The following is a 12,109-nucleotide window of genomic DNA, read 5'->3' as shown; positions in this document are numbered from 1 at the left end:
TGAATTAATTAATACTGATAAGTCTTTTATACATTTATATACATATCTACAGTCCCAAGATTATAGTTTCCACACAATGTATGTTAAAGTAGTTATAACTAGACAAATTGCCAACAATCCTCACATAATTCACAAGTACTTAGCTCATATTCATGCATCACTCTATTCTGAAGTTTTTAGAAAAACTATCATAACGAATTTCTAATTATAAGAAAATATGAATGTAATAATATGGCAATCAGACTATATCCAGTGCCAACAGGGCCTTTTGCCCAATACCAAGTCTCATCAAGCCAGTTGCTATATGACAAACGTAGTAGTGATGGGCTATTTATATTATTAATTACTTGAATAACAACTATTCTTGTGCAAACTAAATTAAGTTGATGGATGAACTAGAATTTTTGTCAATTCTATTTAAGTCATTTGAAATTAGAATCAGGTGTACAATTTTTATTATTTATTTTTAACATCAATTTGTCTATTATTTATTTTACTTGAATTAAAATCGAATAAATTACCTTTTCTTACTGAAAGAAATTGTACAAACTAATATGACATTTGACTTACTGTCTTTACAATGTGTTGACATTGTTATTTTGGGCTAGTGGTACTAGAATTTTTTACATCGTGGACCCCTTTGAGTTTAATTCTCACTTTAGACTATTTCTTTTAGTATAGTCACATTATTCATTGCAGTAACTTCTTTTTTCTTAATCTTCTAATGAACCCCCAAAATATGTTGAGTACTCCCTAGTTTGAGAACCATTGTTTTAGACAATAAAACAGGAAATAGTCTGAAATTATAACTGTGATTGATTTTGGGGAGTTTCTAAAAGTAAGCTCCAAAAGTTAAATTTGCATATTAAGTCTAGCCTCTGCAAACTGAAAACAAAACAAAACTTGAATAAGATTATTTCAAAGTTAATTATAATTGATTTAGGATCTATGAAGTATAAGAAGCTTAAAATTGAATCCAAGCATTTAGTATATAATGTATTACAACTGCAATAAGAGCATGATCATATACAGTGATATAAAATGATCATAAAATACTTTATTAACCATTCAAAAATGAAAAGGGTTATTAAATATTGAGTATAAACAGACTGGATTAACTATTACATTTTAATATAATTAATCATTTAGAACTTGTTCAAAAAAATACAGATCTTACCTAAATGTTTTTAATAATTACATTAAAAAAAACAATTAGGAAAAATACCATAAGAAATAACGATTAAAGAAGCTTACGTTCGAGGTTTTCTGATATCCCACAAGCCAATCCCTTCTTTAGAATTAGCAGTAGCCAGTAACCTTGGCTCTACTGGGTTGTACATAACAGCATGAAAAGCCGACGTATAGTTAGCAAGCACGAAAGGATCTTGAATAAATGATATAATTATAAATGGACGATACTTTTCTTCCTCAGCACAAAATCACAAAGAAACTTTACACGATTCCTTGTATTACTTACTACCACATTCAGACAATAAGAAAAATACCAAATAATGTTTGAGAACTATACATCTGTTAATATGTAATGAAAAATTCAGTCAATAGAAAGATGTACAACATACAAGGTGAGCACAAAGTCTGAGCACCCCCTCCATGAAAGAAATAATTTATTGCATATTTACAAATCTCATATTGACACAGACTGACAAAAGGTTCGATTAATAATTACAAATGTCTGTCTGTTGTCCTTCATTTTCATCACGTAGAATGATTCATCTCTATTTGTGATATGAAATCCTCCTTAGCATATTAGGGTGACCTTAGCAAAACTTTCAACAATTTTTTGTTTCAAAGCATCAGTTGTTTCATATTGTTCCTTTACCACAATCATTACTAAAACACGAAAAACTAAATCGTTAACATGAGTTTTAATTAAAAAAGGTGCCCACTGCTCAGACTTTCTGCCCACCCTGTACACAAGCAAAGAAAGGTCACTTTAAAACAATCTTGAATTCAATTATCATAAATGCTTATATTACCCAAGATATCCTAAAACAATTCTGATAATTCAATAGCATTTAAAATTATAAGTAATTTTCAAAAATGGTAATATTACCCACAAAGGTAATTTGTACCATTCAACATTACTATGACTAGAGGAGGACTTTATTAATTAAAAGTATATTTCCAACAAATTATTATTGGTAATCAGGTACTTATTAAAAAGTATTAAGTTTTATTATTTAAATATCAATATACACTTGTTACTAATTTGAACAGTAATGGAGTATTTCATTCTTTAAAAAAGGTACAATATTAATTCATGTTTACAACAATACTGTAAGATATCGAGTTATGTAATACTATATTATCATTTCCTAAAATAACCACTTTTTAATATAAATATGATTCACGATATTAACTTGCAATTTTCTATTTATATTACGCATAAACTGATTAAAAACCTGTTGAACAGTGTCTGGATTAACTTTTACACAAAATATAAATTATTATTTGATCTGACTTAAGAAGCTACCTTTGGGAACACAAAATTTAATAGTTGTTCTTAGTTGATGATACAATTCTTCTCTTTATTTTCTTCTCAAAATCTTTCTCATTCTTCACTATTTTTCAATTGTGTCCTCAGTCTTTTTTCTCTTCTGTTAATGTGGCAATCTCATTACATCATTCTGAATCTTCAGGAGATTCAGACTCACCAAGTTCACCACTCAAAGTGGAACATGCCTGTTCAGACAATTCAGGTTCACCATGAAGTTGATCAAAGTGGAGCATGCCTGTTCATGTGCTTGGCTTCCAGTGGTCAAGGCTCACCATAAAGTTGATCAATCAAAGTGATACATGCCTGTTCATGTGCTTGGCTTCCAGTGGTTAAGGCTCACTATAAAGTTGATCAATCAAAGTGATACATGCCTGTTCATGTGCTTGGGCTCCAGTGGTCCAGACTCACCATTAAGTTGATCAATCAAAGTGATACATGCCTGTTCATGTGCTTGGGCTCCAGTGATCCAGGCTCACTATAAAGTTGATCAATCAAAGTGGTACATGCCTGTTCATGTGCTTGGATTCCAGTGGTCCAGGCTCACCATAAAGTTGATCACTCAAAGTGGTACATGCCTGTTCATGTGTTTGGGCTCCAGTAATTCAGATGCACCATGAAGTTGACCAACTGAAATTGAACATGCCTGTTCATGTGTTTGGACTCCAGTAATTCAGATGCACCATGAAGTTGACCAACTGAAATTGAACATGCCTGTTCATACGTTTAGCCTCAGATCACTATGAAGTTGTTCAGTCAAAGTGCACTTGGCATCCAGTCTGATTTCCATGAGCAAAATTTTTTAGATTGTGTGCTAAATGTATTAGCATGCCACCTCTCTTGGAAGCGTGGTAGTCTCAGGTGAAATTGATTTCCCTCAAAAGTATGTAAGATAGGTATGCAAAATAACAGGAGATTCGATCAAGTTATATATTACAAAGTAATTATGAATTCTCTGAACCTGAATGTGAACAAAATAGACTGGACATAAATGTAAAAAACATAGTGAAAATAATCTTTATTTATTCAGTATGACAGTTGCCTTTACCGGAAAGCTTAAAGCTGAGTAATCTACAAGAGCTTCTTCCAGACTAAGAAAGCATCACATTTACATACTTAAACTATAACGTCACACTTTCCTAGGGCAACTTGTGATTCTTGGGTAGTAAATAGGGGGAGGATATAGCCTCTAGAAATCATCTGACAGGAAAGTGGAAAAAGTCACTGTTTACTTACATATAGTATGGTCAAACTTGCACAAACTTTTCCCATAGACAGACAAAGATACTATCTTAGATGAATGGCACAGAACAATAATTTGTTAGGGAAGAACAAATACAAATTGAACACGTACCTGAACAAATAAAAATTTTGAAAATTTCTCTACATTAAAACAAGGAGGATAGCAACACATAGTATGCCTGCATACCAAAGAAATCTAGTTATTTGCATTAATATAATTTCTAGCCAAAAATAAACAAATAAACGAAATGTAACACTTTCAGGAGAAACGCTGTGTACAGAGGACACACCCTAATACAATACATCTGTCACCTCATTTAATACTGTTATACTTTACAAAGTGTTGATGATTCTTTGATAACAGTACTTTTCTGCTCACTCATCTTACCAATTCATTTTACAGGAGCATTGAAATATTTACTCGATAACATAGTACATTTACCCATCAACAGACACTTAACACAACTCTATCAATGACTGACTGGTTTTTGCATTAAACCATCAAACTAATCATGGTTTTATATAGACAAATTAATGATGACACTATGTAAATAAATAAAAAAATTAGTTAGGAAATCTGAGACTGAAAATAATTTTAGAATCTATTTACGAAATCACACTTACTTTGCTTGTATTGTCTGATAAATTGTGGTACCAGACTATCTGACATGAATTTACACTAACTAATCACTGCAATTGGTTCACAACATCAACACTGAGATATAGTGTGTGTGTGTGTGTGTGTGTGTGTGTGTGTGTGTGTGTGTGTGTGTGTGTGTGTGTGAGAGAGAGAGAGAATGAATTGAAATGAATCAAACCTGCAATTACCCCCCACAAGAACACCTTAAATCTGAATATATGTTGGTTTTATAAAATAAATGATGGTCTTGTGTTAATGTCTACTTTGGACATGAAAAATAAAGCTGAATATCAAAAATTCTTGAGAAAGAATATATCTTTAACGGTTGTGACACATACAACATGCACTTCTGAGGCTAGTTTTTGTTATTTCAAATGTATTAGAAGTAAATTCTGTATGGACATAGTAACTGAAATCCAAAAAGAAGGATGGATGTTAACAAGATGACAGGAATTGAAATTCAGCATTATAACTTTTAAATTTTAATCAGCATCAGGGAATTTCCTCCACTGCACATCAGATATCTCTAGCCTCATGACAGCATTTTTTCAGTGGGTAAAATCCACTGTAAGTACTTATTTTAACTTGCATTTTACAGGGATGAGATCAGCCACAGGGTTTTATGTACTATATGATGCATTGTAACCTATTTTGGGGCACCAAATGCTCACATTATTTACGACTAAAACAATCAGTGAACAGTGGACTTTTACCCCTTTAACTCATGCTCCAATGATCAAAAGTACATACTAGTTAACATACACACTGGTCAAGAAATAGTTTCCACTAGGGCAAATTATTGACCAACCATTTACAAATTGACTAATTTTACAGCCAGATATGGAATACTTTGTATGATCATGCATGAACATCTGCCCATCCTACTAAACTTTTTTTCAGTTCTTGACCCTATTCATCAATTATATTCTACTCTTATATATTAGTATAAGACTTCTGTTATTGGATACAGTAACATAAGTGCACATGCTCCACTTCATTGCAATTTCTGTAATATTAGTCAAACACTGCTGAAAGGTCAATAACATAAAAATGAGATATATAAGTATAATGTTATGAGATTTAAGTTACTTAGACTAAACATCTGTGGTTTCATGTTATAATCTGTAGTCATTCTAGAACAAAAGAAGCATAATTTATGTCTATTTCCTATCTTTTATGGTGGTTACAAGGTCAGTCAAATTGACCAAACCCATACAGAGATACAATAGTGAAAATACGAGATAAAATATAGTATTTTTTTAAAAAACGTTTGATAATTATCCGGAGGTTATTAGAAAGTTATAGATATTTCACATGTGAAATATGACAATTTTCTAATCCATAAAAGTATTTTTAATCTTAAAATCAAAATTTCTTTACATATTGGACAGTCAACATTCAAAAAGAAAAAATGCACGATCCAATAATTAATTAAAAAATCCAATATTTTGTGAACAAATGCCTTGTAATGTTTACTGATAATCTTCAGAATGTTTTGAAGTTATATGTACATTTTAAAAATTTACAGTATAAATGCTTCATGGTTACTTTGGGGGATACAGACTGTAGTAAAAGGGTTAAATAATTGTGTGTGTGTGTGTTTGTTTATGTGTGTATGTATGTATATAGTTTAAGAATATAGTTTAATACAGTTTAAGAAAATCATTGCTTCTTTGAAGAAAACCAAATGTATAATCTGATAGGAAACCACTACCTGAAGTAGATCCCTCTCTTATGTCCCACACCAGAACACGCCCATCATCACAGGCACTTGCAAAAACACAGTCATTTGTTGGATCTATTGAAATTCCATAAACAGCATCTTCATGTAAAAACATTTTCACTGTTTCACCACTGTAAGCAAAAAAAAATTATAAATTTATTCAGGAAATTAAACTTGATATATTCAAACACAGACAGAGAGATTTGAGGAGATATATTTATAGCAGGCTGCAATTAAAGATAATGACTTATACTGAAACATAGAAATACACATCATGTACACTACTGTGCAAACAATTTTCAAAGATAACATTGCCTGTATGAGTTTTATCACAAAAAAAAAAGTCAAAGGTGTATCTTGTATCAATCAGGAGGAGATGGTGTACACTAATTTTAAAATTTTCCTTACCTGAAAAAGTATTTCAGATAGACATCAACTGTGTACAGAGCTGACAGTTATTACATTGCATTACTGCAAAAAGTTTTTGTGCATGTGTCAAGCTTTTGAATAAAACCACCTATCCCTACACATAATAATGTGTAATGTGCCAGTTTATGATGCAAGTAGCATTAGACTATAGTTCTTGGGCAAAAGGAGGGCAACACATCCTCCAAGTGCAGTATTCCCCTTTTTCTTTCTTCTGAAGTGTGGCCTTGGAAGGTAGAATACATAATTACTGCTGAAAAAATCTTTTGGAAAATCCGACCTTAACAGCAGGCACTGAACAGGGACAGATGGGCTTAACACTTTCTGTTATCCCCACATGATGTGGATTTCTCTGTGTGGCAACACTAGCCACATGGCGAGTTACACAGTCATTTGTATATAGGCATATAGATATAATCCAGTTTACATGAAACAGTTCATTTGCCAACAAGTACAAAGTTACTGGGACATGACCAGACAAAAACCAAATGTGGTGGTCATAAGCCCAAGAATGAAACTAGAAAAAGAAAACAGAGCTCCAAAAAGAGAGTAATACCCTGTTAGCTGATGTAAGAAATGACGGTGGAGTTGTCTGAATGGATCATTACAGGATGTCCAGACAGATGATGACACGCTTGTGGAGCTACCAACATTTCCAGAATGTTGATGTGGAGAAACTGCTCCTCTGGAGACCAGACACTGGAAACAGTGCATGTGGCTAAAACCTCACTCCCATCCAACACAGGCATCCATGAACAGATGTAAGTCAGGGTAAGGTTAGAAAAAGGGAAGCCCATAGTCATTTCGGACTGATCAAACAACCACAACAGTAAAAGGTGAGGATATAGATGAATGAGGCTAATGTAAAAAGGAACCTCGGAGAAAGAACAGATACAAGTCCGAAGAAGGAAACGAAATCTCAACTGAGTTGTCCAAAGAAAAAAACTGGTACACAAAGAGAGTGTACCAATCCAGACAAAGAGGAAATACCACCAGGGCCATGCAGTCTAGGTCCAATGACCAAAAAAAGTCAAAGCTTGTTCTAAAGGGGAGTCACAAGTACATTGATAAAGGACTTGCAAAGTGGGAAACATCTACAAAAATACCAGGGAATGTAAAGACCACACTGTCTAAAGAATTTTGTCTTGGCGTAAGAGCTGATCTGCCACCAAATTCAAAGTCCCAAGAAAAAGGCTTATCTATATGTTGTTGTTATGAGCCCAAAAGTGGAGCTCTAGAACAAGAAGCAGAGGTTCCAAAAGAAAGCGCCTCCCTATCAGTTGATGTAAGAAACAAAGTGAAGTTGGTGAAATAAATCAAAACAGGATGTCCACATAGTTATAATAAATGATGATAGCAGATCCATTGAAATACCCACATCACAAGAACATTGATGAGGGAAGACCACGTCAAAGGAAACCAAATCCCAAAGGGATTAAGGTATCCATAATTGCACCCCACCTAGCTTTCAATATGGAATACATGAACAGGTAGAAGCATCATATATCAGAAATGTAGAAAATAAGGTTGAGTCCACCCACCAAACAAGGTGACAAAAGAGCCCCAAATGAATCAGGTACTGAATGGGAGTCAATACTGACTCAGAAGCTTGTTCAGCTAATCCAAACAAGCAGATTCCCACTGGAGAAGGAAGGTCCTAACAAATTTGTCCTCCTAGGACAGGGCTAGAGGTTACTAAATGTCCAGATAGTTGCTAAAATACAGACCCAATGAGTGCAGTCTCCATGTGAAATCCCTCAGAACTTAGTGAAAAACAAATAATTTGGAGCCATGAATGATAAAAAAACTCCTAAGAAAAACCTTGTGGGACACAAGGGTCTCCTGCAAAGTGTAAAAGCCAATCTTCCATAGGAAGGGTGAAGGGTGGTTCTACAAACAACTGATTACAAAGCCCAAGAGGGGAGACACCATAAAAAGGCCTCAGAATGACAAATTCCCTAAAAATTCCCTTAAAGAAAAGATGTCATATGGATAAAACAGAGGGAATACAACTAAAAAAAAAAAGTATCCCTATAAAGCAAATTTCAGAATCAAAGAAAGTGAACTGGGAAATAGCTGAAGAAAGAAACTGGGCAGCATGAAGAACAGGTTAGTAAAGCTTTACCCCAGTAAAGCTGTCAGTATAGTGATGAAGAGCCTCAGAAGGAAAGGGTAAAAAGGAATAGCAAGTTAAGAAGGTGAGTAAGAAAAGGATGAAGATTAAGGATAAAAATGTCAAATTACAAGAAGAAAAATTCCCAAGCTGAGAAGAGAAGAGAACCAAAGTATAGTAGCATTAGAAAAGTGGACAAAGTCAAACTATAGGCCATGGAAAAGGTAATCATAAATTCAGGGAGGACATGGCATCTGAAAGTTAAAACAAAACTTAGACTGAAAGAATTTGCTAAATGCAACAAACAAGTGGGAGAAGAAGAGAGGGGAACACATTGTATGAGTTGATGTGTTAGCAAGAAGCTCACTTAAAAACCAGCAGTATAAAACTGGAGTAAAAGAATATTTGTTATATACCTGAGTTATCAGATTAGTAAAGGGAAAAAGGTGGGTGTTACCTGATCCTAGTCAGATATTAAAAAACCAGAAGCAAAGTTGTTAGAAGAGTTGGTCACAGATGTTCAATTACAAGGCAGACTCAGCAAGAGACCATAAGTCCTGGGTCCATGTTGAACCAACCACATGATGTACAAGGTGTTAACACTGCTCACCATCTGAGTGATTCCAGCCACCACTGAAAGAAAATAATACAACTTCTATAAAGGAAAGTCTGTGCCTTAGGAGATTTCAAAAACAAGGATACTGTAAATCATTTGTAATGCAATCCAAAAAGGGAATAGAAAATATTTTTATTCTTTTTTTAAAATACATCTGGTACATCTGCAGTACTTAAGCCTTGGTGATTTTGTATTGATGAAGAATGTGATTATTGATATGGGGACCAGTCCTGTCAAAGACACCATGTCTTAGACTCAGGAATACAAGTCCTAAAATCACACAATTTGATTAAGAGAAGAGACAAGAAAAGAACGAGTCTTTAGTATGCTCAATGTATTCAAGGGGGGTCACTGCACATGGAAGATTTTGCACCCTCCTATTGGTGGAGGACTGCATCTAATGTTGACGGTATGACAAACTGACATATTACATGTAGGGGTGGGAGATTCATTTAAAGATTTGGTAGTAGCATGAGGTAATAGCTCTCAGTTCTGTGGAGAAGCGAGTAGCTTTTCTGAAAAGAAGTCTAGCACTTGGGAACAATAATCATGAATTTTGTTTATCTTCTTAAGTTTTGGAATGCTAAAAAAAATAAAGTTACATTTTGGTTAAAATTCATTTGAAGTTCCTGATTAACAACAATTTAACAAAGATGCCCAAACAAAATGAGTTCTACCAAATTCTTATACTTTTTGGCCAGTCTTACAATATTGCCAGCATCTGTACATGTACTGCAATAATAGATACAAAGGACATGCAAACAGCAGAAAAATCAGAAAAACATTCAGAAGTCATTACACAATACAATCAGAGTTAGTACACATCTAACCACCAAAAGACAAGAGAGCGCAAAAGTACCATTTACAACATCTCTTGCGAATGTGGATTCCAATACATTAGATTAGTTAGATTTCAAGAGTATAATAGTCATGCAAGACTCTGTAATACTGACCTATCTACAATAGCCCATCATGTCAGAGAAGATTATACAATACAATAAAATAAAATTATGGGAAGAAAAAATTAAAAGAAGCTTTCTACATGTACATCCAACTAGTTGATAGCACACATAGAAAACTTAGCATAGAAGACAGCAAAAGCTGAATATTCTTCTTAAGCATGTGGCCACTGACTGTCTGACATCCCATACAACTTTTCCCAAACCTCACTGTGCAGCAAAAAATGAATTACAATACTCAGTGAAAGTAATTCAATTGTTATTAGTGTTGATTAATAGAAATTTAAATATTTGTATGCTTGTTTCAAATAAAATGTTTCAAAATAGAAAAATAATACAGACAAAATAAGTAAATACATTAAGCAACAGATCGCTTTCGACTTCTGAATCATCCCGTTCATTCACAACCACATTTATATCCCACAACAGCTTTTCAAAGCTGCACTGACCTGCAGAACCTTCATAGATAACAGAAGATGGAGCTGTGTGGCAGTGGCAGAGAAATAAGGTGATTTGTGTGATAACACTACACAGCAGCCTTCAAAGAACAACAGGATTCTGTGCAGAACTGTTGAAATTAGCAACACAAGAATGCAATCGTTGACTTGTATATTATTTCTGTGGGTGTAAGGGCAATATGCCTCTCCATAATTCTTTATAATATGATTAGAGCATTTTATTTCCTACTAAAACAGGAGCAATTTAAGACAAATCAGAGGAGTAGGCAGATCCGTGAATCCCTTTAAATACATAGTTGATCCAAGTCCCAATGAGGATGAGAGCTCAGGGGGATGGATAGCTTATCTGCCTTTCTAGCAAGAAGACTCAAAACTGAATCCAGTTACTGTCACCAAATACAGTGTTCCTCAGGTCTTCCCTGAAGACAACTACAAAGGAGCAGCAAATAATTAGGATATTAACTAATTAGTAATTAGCATCTAGTAATACTGTAATACTAAAAATAAAAAAATGAGTAACTATTTAGACTAAGGTGCTCATGTAAGCTTTTAACCATGATGATGACTGTTAACATTATTTGAACTTTTAAAACAGAAAAAAAAGTTTTATTATTTGTAACACTATTCACCTTAACATACACATTCTTTAATCCTTTGAATGCAGATATGTCAAAGTGCATTTGTCATAACGTTTTACAGTTACATTCAAAATCTAATTAACCTACTTTATTATCAATGTATGTCAATAAACTTTGCATCAAAATAGTTAATAGATCAAAGTTTAATATACATTTCAATTTTTTAATTTCAAAAAGATATATTTAAATAAATTCTCAACCTCCACTTTTCTGTATCACGTGACATTTGTTTGCTCCAAATTGTCCATTTTTGATTTTCTCTTCACCCCTATATGATTTCCAAGTTTAACCTAAGTTACAAATTCATAGTTTGATATTAAACCTTCAACTGCAGTTGGCATCATACGATGCAAGCATTTTGCATGCAACATTTTGAACAGACCATCACAAAAATTTGAGCATCTTTGCACATTGGGTGGTAAGCAGATTTACACAAGCTACAAACAAGGGGTTAATAAGGAATAGTTTAATTTTATAGCCTTCAGTCTTCTTGGTTTATGTAGATATGAGCCAGAAAGTCAAACTTGCCATGAATTCCTATCAAATCCTGTCTTTCACAGAATGTCAATAACTCTCTCTTACATTTCATCTTGGGTTATTTTTAACGAAAGAGAAAATTCTTCTTCACTAATTTCTATATAATGCTAACTGTTCTGACAACAGCAATTGAGTTATTTGGTCTACAGATTCACTGTTACATATATACACCATGTAAGTGTATTATCTTAACACATTTATACTTTAATTAGAAAGCCTATTAAATTATAATAGTTATGGAA

The 12,109-nt window shown here is 33.6% G+C and overlaps 1 protein-coding gene across 2 annotated transcripts in view; it reads right to left on the bottom strand.

Annotated features, from left to right (window-relative positions):
* LOC106460008 (DDB1- and CUL4-associated factor 5-like) overlaps positions 1-12,109 on the bottom strand; it is a 50,555-nt gene that overhangs the window by 16,089 nt on the left and 22,357 nt on the right. The window contains exons 4-5 of one of the 2 annotated variants that reach the window (XM_022386599.1): positions 6,109-6,251; positions 1,255-1,384 (exon numbers count right to left, since the gene is read on the bottom strand). In XM_022386599.1, coding sequence (XP_022242307.1) covers positions 1,255-1,384; positions 6,109-6,251 — 273 coding nt within the window. The remainder of the gene's footprint in view (positions 1-1,254; positions 1,385-6,108; positions 6,252-12,109) is intronic. The other variant, XM_013919688.2, reaches the window with a different exon arrangement.

This window comes from Limulus polyphemus, unplaced genomic scaffold, assembly GCF_000517525.1.
Source record: "Limulus polyphemus unplaced genomic scaffold, Limulus_polyphemus-2.1.2 Scaffold692, whole genome shotgun sequence".
NCBI lineage: Eukaryota > Metazoa > Arthropoda > Merostomata > Xiphosura > Limulidae > Limulus > Limulus polyphemus.
This window is presented reverse-complemented; position numbering and strand designations above follow the sequence as displayed.